At 47.3% G+C, this 18,959-nt stretch overlaps 1 protein-coding gene and 1 long non-coding RNA gene across 3 annotated transcripts in view; one reads left to right on the forward strand and one right to left on the reverse strand.

The window, feature by feature from the left end:
* Window positions 1-18,959, forward strand: part of LOC309350062 — a 492,019-nt gene that overhangs the window by 175,943 nt on the left and 297,117 nt on the right. The window lies entirely within an intron of this gene.
* The window catches only part of MDGA2 (MAM domain containing glycosylphosphatidylinositol anchor 2), a 413,922-nt gene continuing 402,569 nt past the window's right edge, over window positions 7,607-18,959 (reverse strand). For both annotated transcript variants that reach the window (XM_081875889.1, XM_081875890.1), the window contains exons 15-17: window positions 18,239-18,369; window positions 12,916-13,021; window positions 7,607-9,688 (exon numbers count right to left, since the gene is read on the reverse strand). In XM_081875889.1, the coding sequence (XP_081732015.1) occupies window positions 9,600-9,688; window positions 12,916-13,021; window positions 18,239-18,369 (326 nt within the window). In that variant the 3' untranslated portion in view covers window positions 7,607-9,599. The remainder of the gene's footprint in view (window positions 9,689-12,915; window positions 13,022-18,238; window positions 18,370-18,959) is intronic.

The following is an 18,959-nucleotide window of genomic DNA, read 5'->3' on the forward strand; positions in this document are numbered from 1 at the left end:
TCGCATTGCCCTGAAAGTTCTTGATTGTCTTGCTCGCCTCATTCCCACTCAAGTGGCCACTCTCTGCTGATGTGAGCCGTGGATTAGCATTCATGCCCAGCGGGGGAAAGAGCATTGCAGCGAAGACCCCCCCACAGAGCCCGTAGTGGCAACACTAATGAAAATTAGAGAGGGTTTAAAGGTCATTCCAAACTCATTCAGCCTCTCTTAATGGCTGTCTGTAGGATGTGATTACCATTCGTTAACAACAGAGATGATTTATTAGCAGGTTGCAGAGAGGCTGGTCTTGTAAAGAAGAGGAAGGGAAAAGGTTCACACTCTTGCAAGCAAAGAAAGAGAACCTCAAACCACTTGAGATCACACAATCTCTTGGTCTTGGGAGACCCCAGGGGTCCCCCATGAGGTACTTTCCCTGGTAGCAGGGCAGGAATTTCCTTGGAAAACACACAATCCTCATTTATTGCGGCAGGAGCCCTGGCATCCTTAGGGTGGCATGTATGCCGATTTCTGCACATCTCAGTCGCTCTTTTGAAATCCACATCCATACAAGCTAGTTGCCTGTGTCTCGAAACATCTGGTGGGGGCTTGGGGCATCCATCTGCTCCGCTGTAAAATGGCTTGATGCATAATTTGGGTCAAAATTTGTGTGGAAAGGTTTTCCTTTCCACACAAATAACATTGCTTTGAGAGAGAACACGGCTGTGGGCATTAACCCTCTCTCACCATTGCATTCCTGGCCAGCCTGACTCCATCAAGACTGACCCTCACACACTCAGGGACTTGCAGAGCCAGGCAGAGGCCCAGCCCAGGTAGGTAATGTGTCCTCCTTTTTTTTACCCTGGGGATAACTGAAGTCTTATCTTCAAGGTACGTGTGGTTTTCATTTTTGGCAAACAAGCTTTCAAACAAAAACTCACCACCTTTAACAGCATTGAAAAACATGTTCCACCATCACGTTCGCGGCGCACTGGCTGCTGGAGCCTTGGTTGCCTCCACCCACCCGGCGCCAGTTCCGCGCTCCTCTGTGGAGCAGATCGCATATGGCCCCCCCTCTGTCTGGGCCTGGACACACTGTCCCTTGTCACAAAGGGTTGCAGATCACAGTCACAGCCTTGCATGCGGTGGAATCAGCTGCGGAGTAAGGCGATTGGGCACCTTGGGTTGTGCACGTGCCCTGCGCCCAGGGATGAGGCCAACCAGGGCAAGATGCTCAGCAGGGCCTCCAAGGAGTCTGCCTGCCTCCTCTCAGCCACCCTACAGCTGAGAGGGAGGCGGTGGGCAGACCGTTTGGGGCAGCGTGGAGCCTGCGGGCGCCCAAGCCACCGTGTCACACCCAGGAGAGACGCGTGGCTCAGGTGCGCTGCAGGTCCCGTGGTGAGTGCCGCCTGGGATTTTGTCAGCCCCTCAGTGGTGCCACCCGGGGCGACTCGCCCCCACCGCACCCCCTTCCTCCGCCCCTGGGTGGAATCCCTTTTAGATCCATTATTACTGAGTCCAGGGTCACATAAACAAGAGGGCAACCGAAGGACAAGACTGGCGAGAGCTGGTTGAAGAGGAACAGCGGAATGTTAAAGTGAAAAACAACTTCGCATGAAGTTCAAGGAGGGTTCCGATACGTGCAGTAAAAAATGGTTTGAGTAAGTTGCCTTTCAAGGGCTGTGGCTGGATGAGAAGGTGAAACAGGCAAGTTGACACACACTTTTTCTATATAGTGTTTTCTAATGGAAGGCTCTCACAGAGAGCGTCGGGGATAAATGAATGAAATAATAATAATAACCAGATTCCCCCCCCCCCAGTGCAATAGACCCAAACTGGTCTATAGTAACAATGATTAAGTTAGTGTATTAAAAAATAATACATATAAATCATCCTAACAGATTTCTGGGAAAATAGGTATTTTTCATAATGTTTTGGAGTACGTAATGAAAATGTTCAACCTCAAGCTGCCTTTGCCCTGTTGTAATATCACGAGGACCTGTTTATGGATTATTATTATTATTTGTTTACTTTATTGAATTTAACTATAAAACAAAACAAAACTAATAATAATAATAATAATAATACCATTGTGATTTCTGTTCTAGGCAGCAAAACGTCCTGAGCAAACCATGTGAAAACATGAAAAAGACAGGTTTAAAGTATTATTATTATTATTATTATTATTATTATTTTGCAGTAAAGGATCAATTCACCTCTTTGCACGTCTAAAGTGTGGCTTCTCCTTGTGGAAAGGAAATCCTGCGCTGACATCATGGAGATGAGCCAGCTCATGCCCACAGGAAGGAAAAAGAAAGGGAGTAATTTGGGGGTTAGCATGAGCCTGGGGCCATAATGAATAGATGCCTTTCATTCAGCCGGGCGAGAAAGGCCTCTCCCTAGTCACCTAATGGATGCCACCAGAGAGAATCTATTTGCGAGGAGTTATTGTGTCCATGAAACAAAAGGGAGCAGCTCTGGGCAAGCTTGGCTGCCCTTCAGTAAAGGAGCACAGCATGCAAAAGGGATCACAAAAAATAATTAGCCAGGGACCATTGGATTTCTCTTCTCTGGAGAGCCATGGGCTCCTGTGCCAGCCTCTCGCGTAGATCCATCTGATGCCCGCAGAGCCAATTTAATGTGGCTGGGCTAAGTCAGTTAAGGGGTGAAGGAAGGCTAACCGGCACCCGGTGCAGGGTGCCAGGGCAAACCGCTCAGAGGCGCATGCGCCATATGTAAAGTGCATGTGCACCGCGGCTACGTACAGTGCACATGCATGTGACGTACGTAATGCTGCCACGCATGCCCACTAGGCAGTTTGCTGACAGCGCCGCACGAGCACCGTATGGACGGCAGCGCGATCCTCCACATGCAGCTGCGGGGGTGCGATGCCGGTGGCTCGTGACGCTGTGTCCGGGGGCAGCAGGGCAAGTCTCCCACAGGGTGCCTTCTTGTCACCCCCTCAGAGATGGCACCCAAGGCGGACTGCCCCCTTGCACCCTTCTATGTGGGGCTACCTTTGAAGGTGACCCGGAAACTACAACTAATCCAGAATGCAGCAGCTAGACTGGGGACTGGGAGCAGCTGCCGAGACCACATAACACTGGTCTTGAAAGACCTACATTGGTTCCCAGGACATTTCCAAGCACAATTCAAAGTGTTGGTGCTGACCTTGAAAGCCCTAAACGGCCTCGGCCCAGTACATTGGGAGGAGCGTCTCCACCTCCATTGTTCTGCCTGGACACTGAGGTCCAGCTCCAAGGGCCTTCTGGCGGTTCCCTCACTGCAAGAAGCGAAGTTACACGGGAACCAGGCAGAGGGCCTTCTTGGTAGTGGCACCCATCCTGTGGAACGCCCTCCCACCAGATGTCAAAGAAATAAACAGAAATAAACAGACTTTTAGAATATATCTGAAGCCAGCTCTGTTTAGGGAAGCTTTTAATGTTTGATGCATTACGGTATTTTAATATTTTGTTGCAAGCCGTCCAGAGTGGCTGGGGAAGTCCAGCCAGATGGCCGGGGTATAAATAATAAATAATAATAATAATAATAATAATAATAATAATTACTACTACTACTATTATTTTTATTATTCCTCCGCCACTGAGTCAGTGCTCCAGACAGACAGAGATGGCCCTCAGGAAGCCTCGCCCAAAGATAACCAACTTCCATTCTCTCTCCTACGGTATGAACCTGTATTGCCCAACACAAACTTTCATCTCACATTACAAATTAATCCATCAAACGGGGGGTTTCTAGGAATCACAAGCCTCCCCCCCCCCAAGCTCCAGCCCATCCAGGAGAAAGAAAAACTGATCCTCAACCGTGGCTGCCTTGTGGACATGAGTGAGAAAGGCTTCAGGAGTAAACCCCAAGGAACAAGCTATAGCCACCACCACCAAATCCAAAACCCTACACAAATCCAGAGTGGAGTCCCTAAGACCATTGGGCCATGCCTTGTATGCCTCCTTCTGGCAACTCCTACAGCCAAGCTGATGACAAACGTCTCGCTCTGATTTCTTTTGCATCACCTCAGGGAGGCTGAGAGGAGGGGTCTCATCATCTGGGCAGCCCAGGACCTCCAGACACACTGCCCAGGTTTGCACCTCAGGGCGGTCACTACATAGAATTCATGGAGTTACAGAGTTGGAAGGGACCCCAAGGGTCATCTAGTCCAACCCTCTGCAATGCAGGAATCTCAACTAAAGCATCCATGACAGGTGGCCATCCAACCTCTGCTTGAAAACCTCCAAGGAACAAGGGAGTCCATTCCATTCTCACTGTCTGAATGTTCTTCCTGATGTTTAGTTAGAATCTCCTTTATTACCTTTCTGGGAAATGATCTATAATGAAATGAAAAAGATGTTTAAGTACACCTTCCTGAAGAAACCAGAGGCCTTTCTCCTGGGCATGGTCGGCCAATTGGTGCCAAAGAAGGACAGAACTTTTTTTATGTATGCTACAACAGCAGCAAGAATACTCATCGCGAAGTATTGGAAGACACAAGATCTACCCACCCGGGAAGAATGGCAGATGAAGGTGATGGACTACATGGGACTGGCAGAAATGACTGGCAGAATCCGAGACCAGGGAAAAGAGTCGGCGGAAGAAGACTGGAAGAAATTTAAAGACTATTTACAGAAATATTGTAAAATTAATGAATGTTAGAATGATGTTGGACAGAAATTAAGTGGTTTCCAGCTGTAATGCTTAAGAGAATATGAAAAATAAGGTTTAGAAATAAGTAAAAACTAATGGTGAGGATTTGCTGAACTAACAATCTGAATTGGAATACAAAAAAGGGAGGTATGAGGAGGTCTGGGAAATAAGTTAAAAGAAAATAAGTAATGGAAATTCTATGTGTTTTTAATTGTTTTTATTTTTGTATTTTTGTATTTTTGTTATTTTTTCTTTTTCTTTTACATTGTATTAATTCTGAAAATTTTAATAAATATTCTATTAAAAAAAGAATCTTCTTTCTTACAACTTGAAGCCATGGGTTCGAGTCCTACCCTCTGGAGCAGGAGAAAACAAGCTTCCTCCCTCTTCCACGGGACAGCCCTTGAGATATTTCAAGATGGCTCTCTTATCTCCTCTCAGTCTCCTCTTTTCCAGGCTAAACATACCCATCTCCCTCAACACCACAGAAGGAGAAGACCAGGGGGAGGAGAGGACTTGGGGGAGGACTAGAATGATCTTACCCAACACTATCCAATCACAGTAATTGGGGGGCGGAGCTAGACTTTGCATAATGAGGGATGCAAGATTAGCCTAGAATGCTATGACCTCACTCAGCACTCTCAAATCACAGCAAATGGGGGCGGAGCTAGACTTTGCCTAATGAGGGATGCAAGATGTTATGGCTTGGGATTCGGACTCGGATGCTGAACCTGAGGGATCCCAGCCTGCATAGGAGTCCCCGCCTCCAGAACCAGCTGAGCCGGGGCTAGGGCCTGAGCCTGAAGGGTCCTCACCTGTGCTGGATCCTAAGGTGCAGGCACCAGCTGAGTCTGCTCTGACTCCTGAGGTGATGGAGGACCCACTGCCTGCAGGTGCTCCACTCTCAGCCCCGTCAGGGGAAGGTGAGGTTGCCTCTGGGTCTGGTAATCCTCCAGCCTCTCCTGAGCTGCAGAGGCTCAGGGCAGAGAGGCGGAGGGAACTAAGTTCCCGCAGGAGGAGTGCTTGCCTCCAGGCCAGGAGAGGCGATTCACCAGAGGATCGGGGCCGCCCTAAGCCTTGGGGCAGATAAAAGCCGGCCAGCCCCAGTCCCAAATTGTGGGAGCAATGTTGTTGGTTGCTAGTTCCTGCCTGAATTAAGGTGCTGGAGGAGACTCTTGAGAGTCCCATGGACTGCAGGCAGATCCAACCTCTCCATTCTGAAGGAAATCAGCCCTGAGTGCTCACTGGAAGGACAGATCCTGAAGCTGAGGCTCCAATACTCTGGCCACCTCATGAGAAGAGAAGACTCCCTGGAAAAAAACCCTGATGTTGGGAAAGATGGAGGGTGCAAGGAGAAGGGGACAACAGAGGACGAGATGGTGGGACAGTGTTCTCAAAGCTACCAGCATGAGTTTGACCAAACTGCAGGAGGCAGTGGAAGACAGGAGTGCCTGGCGTGCTCTGGTCCAGGGGGTCACGAACAGGAGGACACGACTAAACGACTAAGCAACAACAAGTTCCTGCCTGAACTCCTGACCCACCCTGGCTCCCTGCTTGCAAGCCTGTTCCTGACTTCACTCGCCTCCCTGCCCTGCACCCAGATTCAGCTACTACGGACTGCCTCTACGTTGCACCTTTGACCACAGACTGGACTTGGACCTCGCCTCTCGGGTAACCCATGGGACCAGCACACAAGATTAGCCTAGAATGCTATGACCTCACTCAACATTCTCTAATCACAGCAAATGGGGGCGAAGCTAGACTTTACTTGAAGTTCTGTCTCAGAAAACGTTTGGTGGAATTGGCTGGCAATTGCTCCGCTTGTGTTTCTTTTGAATCTTGTCCCCATATATCCCAATTATTCCCATTCTTTTTTTTTTTAGTTTGCTGTCTTTGTCTCAGCCTCTCCACCACCAGTTTTGCTTCTAGTTCCTAGGTAAGGTTTACTTACAACTGAATTTAGCGGTGGCGCTGTGGGTTAAACCACAGAGCCTAGGGCTTGCCGATCAGAAGGTCGGCGGTTCGAATCCCTGTGACGGGGTGAGCTCCTGTTGCTCGGTCCCTGCTCCTGCCAACCTAGGTACTGCTCCGGTGGGAAGGTAAACAGCATTTCCGTGCACTGCTCTGGTTGGCCAGAAGCAGCTTAGTCATGCTGGCCACATGACCCAGAAGCTGTACGCCGGCTCCCTTGGCCAATAAAGCGAGATGAGCACCGCAACCCCAGAGTCGGTCACGACTGGACCCAATGGTCAGGGGTCCCTTTACCTTTAACTTCTCAGTTCTCTTATTAGGGCTGTGTTGTGTTGTGTTGTGTTGTGTTGTGCGTGTGTTGTGAGTACATTGCACGCAGTCCAGTACTTTATTATAACAACAGCCAGCCACCTTATTATAGTGTTTTTCTGATGATTGTTCTAATTCCAGTTGCTAGGCAGCCACCAAGCAAGCAAGACAACAGCCTAGTTTTGTGGCACACAATGTTATTCTCATCATCATCATCATCATCATCACCATCATCATCGTCGTCTAGCCACCCACACTTTGTGTAAAACATTCGCCAGTATTATTATTATTATTATTATTATTATTATTATTATTATTATTCCTGAAGCTGGGGACCATTGGGTGGCTGGAGTGTTCAACAAACATAATCACCACTTACCAATACCTTACCTGGAAATAAGCTTTATTGAACATAGTTGTAAAATTATCTCTTTCAGTTGAATGACTGAATCATCGGCACAAACGTTTTTCTACAGATTGTTTTTTTAAAATATAAAATCAAGCCTCCTCATTGTTTACCTGTGTCTCTTTGTGCTTTTTTTTTTGAAATATTACTGTTTTCAAATATTGAACTTTTATTTTCTTCCTTTTAATATCCGAATTATTTGCATACACGGTTCCCCCCTCCCCTTTCCATCCCCAGGGTTCTGAAAGAATGGAGAATATTCGTAATAATTATAATAACTCTTGCTTAGGCAAAACTCTTTTTCTTTTTAATGAAGTCAAAAGCTGAGATAATTTAAGGAAAAAAGGTCTTCTATTTTTTTCCATTACCGACTTGTATAGAAGGGGAAATTTACAGTGTATTGGAAAAATTGGCTGATTAGAGGTATGGGGTGGAGCCAGGGAACTGAAAATAATTTGTACAGGTTTTATTTTTTTTCTTTTATTATTATTTTTTTGTAAAAGTGATTTGCTGTCGTTGGTTTTTTTTCTGTATTTTTTTCTTAAAATTTTGCTAAAATAATAAAATAATATTTCACAATTTTGCACAAGAGTCTGATGAAAGGGCAGAGGACTTCTCTTCTCCGTGTTTTTGACATGAAACCAGGTCGGCTGGCTTGCATTTTGCCGCAAAGAGTCTTGTTTGCGTCCCCTCGCCTCGCTGACCTCCCCCTGCTTCCTCAGCTCGCTAAAAGTAAGGACCAATCTGGTTTTGCGCAGAGGTTAGAGTAAGAAAAACTCTGTGTTTGTGTGTCTCTGTGTGTGTTTGTGTGTGTGTGAACCACCTTCTTTTACAACTCCTCCAGCCAACCTCACATGGTACTCTGAAAAGCAAAGGCTGCCCCCGTTTCCCCCAGGATCAAACGGGCACCAATTTCTCATGGGCGCTACGTAGAAAGGCCATGGCTGTCGGGAAGGTCTCTGCCCGCAAGGGGCTTCCAAGTCAATCCATCTCCAGAAGCAGCTCGCTGCTTTTGCTCTCTCCCATTCCTCTTCGACGTTTACGATTGACTTCTTATGATTGATTTTTTTTTGCTCTTTAGGGGAAAAAAGAGAAGTGTTTTTTGTTTTGTTTTTGCAAACGTCCCCCGAACCTGCAAGCTTCTCCCCTCCGTGATTCCGTTTCCCCAACCACCCCACGTTTTTCTTCTTCTCCTCAGGCTTGTTATTGTTGAAGGCACTTGGTTTCCATGGCGTTTTTAGAAAAAAAGATGGTAGTTTGGTTTCGTCACTTGGTTCAAACGGATGACTCCGGCCGGGCTTGGGAGGGGAGGGGCAGAGCGAGGAGGAGGAGGAGCAGGAGGAAAGGGGTCTCAGAGGGTGCGAGGGCCTGGGGGCAGGGAAAGATGGCATCCGGGCATGGCGTCCGAGTGGCCGCAAGCCAACTTTGGACAGACCCGTGTCACCACCGAACGTCCGCACGTTCCCGGAGTTACGTCGATGCATGCAAAGCGAGGAGGCCGCATACCGTGGATCTGGCCTTGCCATGGGGAACTGAAACGAGAATGTCTTCAAGAAGAGCTCGGGTGCCGCCGGGTCCTCCTTCCCGAGGGCAGCGGCGAGGAAAGGGGGCCTGAAAGGGCATTGTGGGACTCGATGCGGGGGGAAAACCTCGTGTGGAAGGGGGAAGAACAGAAATGCAGGCTCATCTTCTACCCTGTTTTGCAGTGAGGTGTAGGGAGTGGGCTCTCTCCTCCGTTCCCCCTTCTTTCACGCTCTCTCTCTTTCACGAAATCTCTCCATTGGCAAGTCATTAGGGCCTCCATGGCAACAAGCGAGCTATTCATTTGAAACAAAACAAGCCATGACTTTGTGCTTTGAACAAGGAATTCTATAGCTCTTTGACAGAGTTCTTCCAATGAATGCTGTGTATATGTGTGTATGTGTGTGTCTCTCTCTTTTCTCCCTCTCTGGTTTCGTTTCTTTGTCTCTAATTAACCACAAAAGCACCTGAAGGTCTCTCTCCTTCACTTCCACGTGGAAAACTGTGGCGTCCGCAGCCCCTTTGTCGCTCCATCTCTTTTGTCGTTTATAAACTCCCAAGGCTCCCTTTTTTATATATATTTATATTTTTTTTAATGTTTGATTCTTCTTCTTCATCGTCTTCTTCTTTTTTATTTTTTAAAAAATCGTTTTTGAGTCAGTCAGTGGAGGAATCTTTGGTAGTTTTTGTTTCTTTTTAAAAATGTTCTCGTTTCCTCATGCCCACCTCGTCTGCTGTAGCCTCTGCCGGAATAAGGTCACCTCTGATGACTTAAGACAGACATGAGAAGGAAAACGGGGAAAATCCGTATATGCGGCAGAGTCCTGACTGTGCCCGAAGGTATATCTGAAGAGAGAAGGGGAAAGAGAGTTAGCAAGCATTGGAGTTAGGCAGGCCTCTGAGGATTCAATGGACGGACAGAATTCTCCCTTTCCTGTTTCCAGTTTGACGTAGTTTTTTGCCCTCCCAAAAACCTGACCAGATTTCAGATGCATTCCTCCTAGAAAGAACATTTTCCTATGAAACTGCCCTTCCATCACTGCTAGAAGTATAGTCTTTCAGTGCTGAATTTGCTCGATAAATTCATTATCTTCCTCCCCTTTCAATGGTATGAGCTGGGGGTTCAGCTGCTAACAGGGGCTCACGGCCGGCTTACCCATAGGCGCTAGGGGTGCGGGGCACCCAGGCGCTGGACTCTCAGAGGTGCCAGGCTGAGAGTCCAGGGCCGAGATTTGGAGTCCGGGGATCGAAGAGCCAGGCCAGCTGCTGCCGAGTGGAGCAGAGCCCGTTAGAGCACCGCAGGGGTTTCTGCTGCGGGCGCTGAGGCCCTTCTGAGTGCCTGGGATAGGCGGGCCATAGAGAGGCCTGCCCAACGCACACATGCTGCTCACACGAAGCACGCAGTTTCCCTCCCAAGCCTCTAGGGGGTTGCTCTCCTCTTGCAGCAGCATGGGAGAGAGTTGCGTGCCCCCTGAAAAGTTCAACAACTCTGAGCTGCCCCCCCCCCCAAAAAATTGGGGGCGCTGGGCAGTTTTTTGCACCCTGGCACCACATATGCTAAAGACGGCCCTGTAGGGCTTGGACTACATGACCCTCGCGGTCCCTTCCAACAATTCTGTTTTTCCAGTTGGGCATCTTGTTCTGTAATGCCATTAACTAGACCTGTATTTTTCTCCTCCTTTTTGGCTAGTTCACCCTTATGAGCAACCCACAGCTTCAATTCAGTGTTGGCCTGAATGTCGCGTGGGGTTAATGACAAACGAGCGGCGTCCTCGGCTAAAGGGACAGAGCGGTTAGCCACTTAAATTGAGATTAAGGGGCTGCTTCCCCGTTTGCAAGTCTTCTGTTCCAAAGGAAGCAGTCAGGAGACATTAAGCCTCTTACACATTTCATGCCGTAATACGAGGAGATGCGCATGGGAGAGCGAAACGGAGAAATGGGAGCAATCTGCCGTAGCGTTTTAATGTTCTGATGCTCTGCTGAATTATAGCGCTTTAACCTACTCAGAAGGTTAAACCTAGGGTGAAGGGCAGGAAACAAACAAACAAACAAATATTGATCTTCTGCAAACTAAGGCGTAACCCATCGGTTGGCAAACTAAGGCCCAGGGGCCGGATCTGGCCCAATTGCCTTCTGGATCCAGCCCACGGACGGCCTGGGAATCGCCACATGGATCGGTGTGGGGATTGTGATCGTTTGGGCTGCACCATTCCCCCCCCTACCTCACACACACCTCAGTGGTGCCTCCTCCATCCCTCCCTCCTCCTGGCTTCTCCCTGCCCTGCCTAGAGGAGGAAGGGGGCCGGGCTGAGCTGGCTGAGCACCATTTTGAGCAGCCCCTCTCTGGAGCCAGCGCTTTTGCGCCGCTCATCATCCCTCCGCTGCCACCACCGCCAGCCCCTGCCACTCGCAAGGCCCAGGTAAGCAGCCACCGGGTCCAGTGCTGTGGAGAAGGGAGAGTCGGGGGGATCTCCCCCCCCCAAATATAGTCTGCCCCCCACAAGGTCTGAGGGACAGTGGACCAGCCCCCTGCAGGAACCCTGTAATCAATTGCAATTCACACAGTGGCAGAGTGCATCTAAATAGGGCCTGGATCGGGTGCAAGGGGCAAGTCCCCAAAGGGGGCGTGACACGGAGGGAGTCCACTACAGCACCAGCACAGGGGTGCCCTTGCCCACCCCAGTCCAGGAGAGTGGGCGGCACAGCCTCTCTCTGTCTTTGGGTCTTGATTCGCCCTGGGAAGGGGGGGGGTGCGGCTGGGCGTGCTGGGTGGGGGCAGGAAACACAGAGGGGGATCTTCACCCTCCGTGCTCTCCAGCCCCCACTGCCAGCAGTGTGCAAGGGGTGCCTCTGCGGGGGTCACCTAGTTTGTGCCCCCCCTAGATTGTGCCCCCTGGGCCACAGACCCCATGCCTCCCCCTGCTATGCCACTGAATTTACTGTACCTTTTCCTTAGTAGTGGCTTATATTTTGAATACTCAACAAGCCCTCCCATTGATCATGGCTTATTTATTGTGCCTTCCTCTAAGCCTGTTTTTTCTTCTCATCATAGATAAAAGCATTTATTAATTGCTGTTTCTACCCATTTATTATAGCTCATATATTTCCTTTTTTTTTTTTTTTTTTGGCCAAACGTCAAATTTTTGCCACGTTTACTTTCAGGATATTTTCTTGTCATTTTACAATATTTTCCAGATCCTCCTGTTCATTCCCATCTGTGGAATACTCTCCCCAGGGAAGTTTGGCTGGCGCCTTCATTATATATCTTTAGGCGCCAGGCAAAAACGTTCATTTTTAACCAGACCTTTGGTTGATTGTATTGACATCCAACACCCTTTTAGAATGTGGCACTTTTTTTGGAAGGGGGTTTATTGGGTTATTGCTTTTGGTTTGATTTTATATGTTGTAGTCTTGTTGTGAGGGACGCGGGTGGTGCTGTTGGTTAAACCACAGAGCCTAGGACTTGCTGATCAGAAGGTCGGCCGTTTGAATCCCCATGACGGGCTGAGCTCCCGTTGCTCGGTCCCTGCTCCTGCCAACCTGGCAGTTTGAAAGCACATCAAAGTGCAAGTAGATAAATAGGTACCACTCCGGCGGGAAGGTAAATGGCGTTTCCGTGTGCTGCTCTGGTTCGCCAGAAGCGGCTTAGTCCTGCTGGCCACATGACCCGGAAGCTGTACGCTGGCTCCCTCGGCCAATAAAGTGAGATGAGCGCTGCAACCCCAGAGTCGGTCACGACTGGACCTTTACCTTTACTAGTCTTGTTGTGAACCACCCTGAGACCTCTGGGTATTGGGCGGTGTATAAGTTGAAAGAAAGAAAGAAAGAAAGAAAGAAAGAAAGAAAGAAAGAAAGAAAGAAAGAAAGAAAGCAAGCAAGCAAGCTTTTGGTTAATTTTATATGTTGTCTTGTTGGGAACGGCCCTGAGACCTCTGGGTATAGGGTGGTGTATAAGTTGAATAAAAGAAAGAAAGAAAGAAAAGAACTTAGATTATTAGATTTACATGGGGCCTTGGAGCAGATTGTGGCTGGGACACTGCTGTGAGGATAGATTGGGTCAAAGAGGCACTTACGATTGTTCACATAGTCCTCTTTTGTGCATTCGCCTTCCACAATCGAGATGTCGTCGATGGCGATGTCACCTTCGATACCCTTGCCACGGATCCCTTCAAAAACAACCTGCAATGAGATCACATGAGATGCACCTGAAAAAGGTGATCAGTGCTGCAGGAGCAACAGAAATAGGGGGTCATACAAGCAGAGTTACTTCCAACAGATACAGGGCCCGTTGAATCTCCTATGACTACAATATCTCTGCTTTCTGAATGTTCAATAATCTGTTTTAAGAAGGCATCATCCACAGTTCCTTCTGTTTCTTTACATTTCTTTACTATGTACCATATGTGGTGGAAATGCAAAAAGATAAAGGAATTTTGGGACATGATCTACCACAAACTAAATTATTTTAGTTAACCTTCGCCAAAAATCCTGAAGCCTTTCTCCTAGATATTATAGGCGTAGATATACCGAAAGATTTGAGGACGTTATTTATGTATGCAGCCACAGCCGTGAGAATACTATTATCCCAATGTTGGAAAAGAGACAATATACCGACAAAAATGGAATGGCAGGCAAAACTAATTGACTATGCTGAGATGGCAAGACTAACAGGGAAAGTTAGGAATCATGACGACCAAACACTGAACACAGAATGGGACAAATACAGACAATACCTAAAAAATCATTGTAAACATCTGAAATCTTTGGCAGGCTTTGAATGACTCCTGCAAGGTGACATAACTTATGCATATATTGGATAAATATAAACTAGACATTATTCAATATGCAGTTAATATAGAATTGTAGTGGACCCACGTGGAGCGAAGTCTTAATACTTTACTATATACCGTATTTTTCCATCTATAAGACACCCCCATGTATAAGATGTCCCCTATTTTGGGGGACTCAGATTTAAGAAAATGGGGGGAGATATATCTGTGTATAAGATGCCCCCTAATTTTTGACATTATTTTAAAGGGAAAAAAACCTAGTCTTTTACACAGAAAAATATGGTAATTTTATTTTATTTTCATTTCATTTCATTTTCAACAGTTAAGTATTTTTTTTTATTTTTATGTACATCTCTGATAGAGAATGATAATTGTGATGTATACTGGAAAACCAATAAAGATTAAATGTAAAAAAAGAAGAAAGCAGGCATCATCCAAGTCTTCAGACTGGCTTGGAGATCCATCACAGACCCCCACGGTAAGAGAAAAGTTGTTTCCCTCACCTACAGTTTTTACCCATATACTCCCAATCTGCCTTCCATGCTCCAGGTCATGGATTTCTTCATAAGTGTACACATCCTTTACATGCAATGCTACTCCTTCTCCCTTCCTGTTTGGTCTATTCCTTTTGAACAGGTTATACCCCTCAGTTTCTTACATTTCAGTCATGAGTTTTATCCCACCAGGTTTCAGCAATGCCTACCAGGTCATCTTTTCCATTCTGAATTAAAAGCTCAAATTCGTCTTGCTTGTTTCCCATACTCTGTGCATTAGTATAGAGACAACTGAAACCATGAGGCAACTGCTGTCTCTGCTCCTCTGGCTCCGAATCAGTGTCTGAGAGAAGGGCAAGGAATCAATTTTGCAACTCCAGGGACACAGCATGGGTCCTGACAGTCCTGCTTCTGTGCCTCATATTCCTCCATCACCTGGAACGGGTGATCTTCCTCTTCCCTATGGGCACCCCTCATGTCATCTGGCCCAATAGCTTGAATTGTGGATAGGTGGGGTTCAATGAGAGCCATCTTCAAATATCTCAGGGCTGCTACATGAAAGGTGGAGAAACCTTGTTTTCTCATGCTCCAGAGGGGAGGACCTGAATCGATGCATTCAAATGATTAGAATAGGAGATTCCAACTAAACATTAGGGGAAACTTTCTGATGGCAAGAGCTGCTTGCCATGGGATGGAGCACCTGGCAAAGTGGTAGACTCTCTTTCCTTGGAGGTTTTTAAGCAGAGGTTGGGTGGCTATCTGTCAGAGATTCTTTAGCTGTGATTCCTGCAGTGTGGTGGTTGTACTAGATGTCCCTCAGGGGTTCATTCCAACTCTATGATTCTATATTCTTTGTGGTTAATGCATATCTTATGGTGGTTCAGAAAAGGGCTATGTCAGACTGCAGTGAGATCTCAGAAGGTCCTTTGGGCAAGGACTGGCACTCTTTTCATCTATACAAAACAGCACTCCAGTAATGTTAAATTCTAGTTTATACTAGGAAATGCTCTTGCTATAATTTATCCCTGCCTTAGCTGGTCATTTAGAATCAGGGATTGCTGCAAAGCATTCATAATCCCCTCTTCAGATGAGAAATGCTTTGCCGATGATATGTGGGCCTGGAAAGCATAAAATAAATCTTGGATGCACTTCAGTGTGTGAATTAACCTATAAAAAGCTTTAATTTCTGTGCTGGAGCAACAGCATTTACTGCAGACAGAGATTCACTCTGATTCACTCTACTTAAAATTAACTGGGAGGTTTACATCCCTTCCCATTTAGGCTCTGAAATGCAAAATAAAGTTTGGTTGGCCCAGGAGCTGGAAAAAAGAAAGAAAGAAATTTAAAGTTCCAGCTGTGCTGACATTTATTCGGCTTTATTTGTTCAGCGTTTTCACGGCCCTAAATTTGTTTTATGCTGTAAAATAAGAAAAGGAGGGGCAGAGGAACCAGGGAGGCAGGAAATTCCAGGAGCGAATGGACAAATTGAATGATTCCACCAAAACAGACTCTCGCTAGTCCTGTTCGTGGGGAAAGTAAGAAGGACAGGGCATTGGAGTTAGCAATGAGTTGTGCAAAAGCTTTAAACATCACAGATGCATCCGGGGTTGGGGTTTTTGTAGTGGGGGGTTATCTTGGGAATGGCAAAGTTCTTGGGGTACACTGCATAGACTAGAACCCCATGGGACTCACATTCACTATTTCCCTGTCCCCTCTATACTTGTAAGCAGTTTCCCTCTTGGTCTGAATGTCCCCCTATCAGTATTCATTGTGGTTTTCATTCTGCAAACGACACACAATTGATTATTGCCTCCCCCCTCTGCAATTTGCATTGTGTTTCCTTTGCATTGAAATAAATGGGGTGGACCGGCCTAATAGTTACACAACTGGTGGCGTAATTAATCATGGGAAATAAGGCCACAGGCGAGAAAGCAAGGTGGAAAAGAGCAGGTTCTGTCAGAAGCCGAACCGCAGCAGAGTGGAAACAGAGCGGCACGCAGCCAATATGTCTCAGAATGCAAATCAGTGCTGTATTACTGTATCTCCCTAGTTGCAATTCAGTTCTAACCATGGCTACTGAGATGCAAGCCCACTGAGTCTGAGGTATCTATAAAGAGGCAACATGGTTGTGACTGAACCACAGGGACAACTTGAATTTCATGGGATGCCCCTCAAAAGCAGCCAAATCTTCATTTCCTCTGCAACGTGTGAAATCCAGCCTCGTAGCTCTGGCAGGTGCATTAACACAAAAGGGTCAATTTTGTTCATCAGCCAAGAGCAAGAAATCAGAACGGATCTATTCAGCCACTTGACCTGTTTCAGGAAGCATCTGCCAATCATCTGCATATGCACCAGACCTTCAGACCTTTTCAGATGCATATGCAAGAGGGGAGAGAATGCTTTGCCTAGCAATATAAAGTCCAATATTGCTGCTTAATCAGAAATGTCATCATTTGCAAAAATAAAAATAAAAAAGATGCTTTGATCAGCAAGCCAAACGAAGAGATGAGTAACACATTAGAATAATGGAACTACTGGACGACTGTGAATGTTGGACCTCAACCACCATCTGCCAGTTCAGAAGACTCTGAATTTCATCCATCTTTGGACGTGACATCTAAGACCAGGAGCACGAGTCTCCTGTGCCCATGACCATCCCAAAAGAAGATGTGTCATTCCAAATTTGAGCTTCAGCACCCAGGAATGTCCTCCTGACTTGGGTGGCTATTTAGACACAGACAGTGCAACCTCATTACGCAGAAGGAAGCCCCACCAATGGAGAAGCAACTAACCCAGGATAATATAAGGAGGGTCCTGAAGAAGGATTGGGCCAAAGGGAGACCATCTAGTCTGCAGCCTGCTCTCACAGGGACCAAGCAGGTGTCCACAGGAAGCCTGCCAGAAGGACCCGAGTGCGAGATCACTCCTCCATGCTTTATTCCCAGCAATCTGTATTCAGAGCTCCCTGGCAAGTGGGTTGGCTTGTAGCAGAAGGCTGTGGGGATTTACTAATATGATGGGCATCTGTCAGGGTTGCTTTAGCTGAGATTCCTGCATTGCAGGGGGTTGGACTAGATGACCCTTGGGTTCCTTCCAACTCCTCAGTCCTATGATTCTAGAGAACCTTTTGTCCAAGGTTCTCAGGGCAGATTACATTCAAGTCAATCTCACTGGTTGCTTTTGGCGATAATCAGATTGGAGCTTCAGTTTGTTAAATTCAAGGAAAGAACTGGACACCTGCAGAATCTCAGTGGGATCCCTGTGTCTCTACCACAGGGGTCCACAAACTGAGGCCCGCGGGCCGGATAAGGCCCGAGGGACTCGTTTATCCAACCCACGGCGACCCCTGCCGCCCGCCACCCACTCTTACTGGCACTGCGCTGCGCGGCTGCCCACGGTAAGAGGAGCACCGGAAATAGCATGTGCACATGTGCAAGCATTGTACGCATGCACAAGCATTATTTCCGATCACATCTGGCTCGGAGGAGGCCCGTGCACATGTGCACAAGTGATTTCCGGTACTCCTCCGACCCGGAAGTGCACCGGAAATAGCATGTGCGCATGCGTATGGGCATGCGCTCCCCCGCCCTCCAGTCCACCACACGATCAGCGCTGGAGACACTGGCCCGAAGCACAGTAAGTTTTATGACCCCTGCTCTAGCACTTGCAATGTGAGACATCCAAAGCTCACTGTAGTTATGGGTCACGATTCCTGCCTGGAGATTTTTCTCTTTTGTTCCACCCTGTTTTGGATCCTCCCTCCCAAACCCTCCAAAACTTCAAAACACCGAGAGCAATTTATAAGCTTTTTGCTGGCAGTGTGCTTGCTCCCATGAGTGCACATTCATGCATAACATATTTTTTTAAAAAAATTAGAGGAACCTCATTGCTGCTATGAACTGCTGCTATGTTTTTCTTTGCAGTTTAATTGTGATGGTTTTTATTGCGTTTCGTATAATTTTTGTTGGGATTGAGTCGAATTGTGCAAACCTTAGGCACGTTGCTTGTGCTTTGTGCATGACAGGTGGGTTTTTACAAAGGAGGAAACCAATAAAACAGCGGTTGGATCTGAGACTACGGCCCCCTGACCCTCCTTTCCTCCTCCATCTTACCTGAAACGAAGTGTTTGGGTGTATGTTCACTCGGGCCTGAGACCAATGCTGCCCTTTGTTGCCGCTCGATGACCAGAAGGGGTTTTCTATGGAAGCCTGGTTCTTTAACCGCAGGTAGACATTCAAGGTTCCTTTGAGGGGGGAAGCAAACACACACAGCAGAAGGCAAATGTTAGGACGTTGTGAGATGTTGGGTGGTGGGATGCCGCAAGAGAAACCTGAAATGGGCCGCTGAGCCAGATCTCTTGAATCACAGACTCGCAGAATCACAGAAGGGACCCCCAGCCCAGAGGCATCTAGTCCAACCCTATGCAATGCAGGAATCTCAACCATGGTTTTCCTCATCCAATCTGAAACCACACAAGACCCTGCTTAAGAAGACGCCTGCTTCTTGGGAGAAAAGCAATGACAAACCTAGACAGCATTCTAAAAAGCAGAGACATCACCTTGCCAACAAAGGTCCGTATAGTTAAAGCTATGGTTTCCCCAGTAGTGATGTATGGAAGTGAGAGCTGGACCATAAAGAAGGCTGATTGCCGAATAATTGATGCTTTTGAATTGTGGTGCTGGAGGAGACTCTTGAGAGTCCCATGGACTGCAAGAAGATCAAACCTCTCCATTCTCAAGGAAATCAGCCCTGAGTGGTCACTGGAAGGACAGATCCTGAAGCTGAGGCTCCAATACTTTGGCCACCTCATGAGAAGAGAAGACTCCCTGGAAA

Source organism: Podarcis erhardii (genome assembly GCF_964252035.2).
Source record: "Podarcis erhardii genome assembly, chromosome: 1".
Lineage (NCBI taxonomy): Eukaryota > Metazoa > Chordata > Lepidosauria > Squamata > Lacertidae > Podarcis > Podarcis erhardii.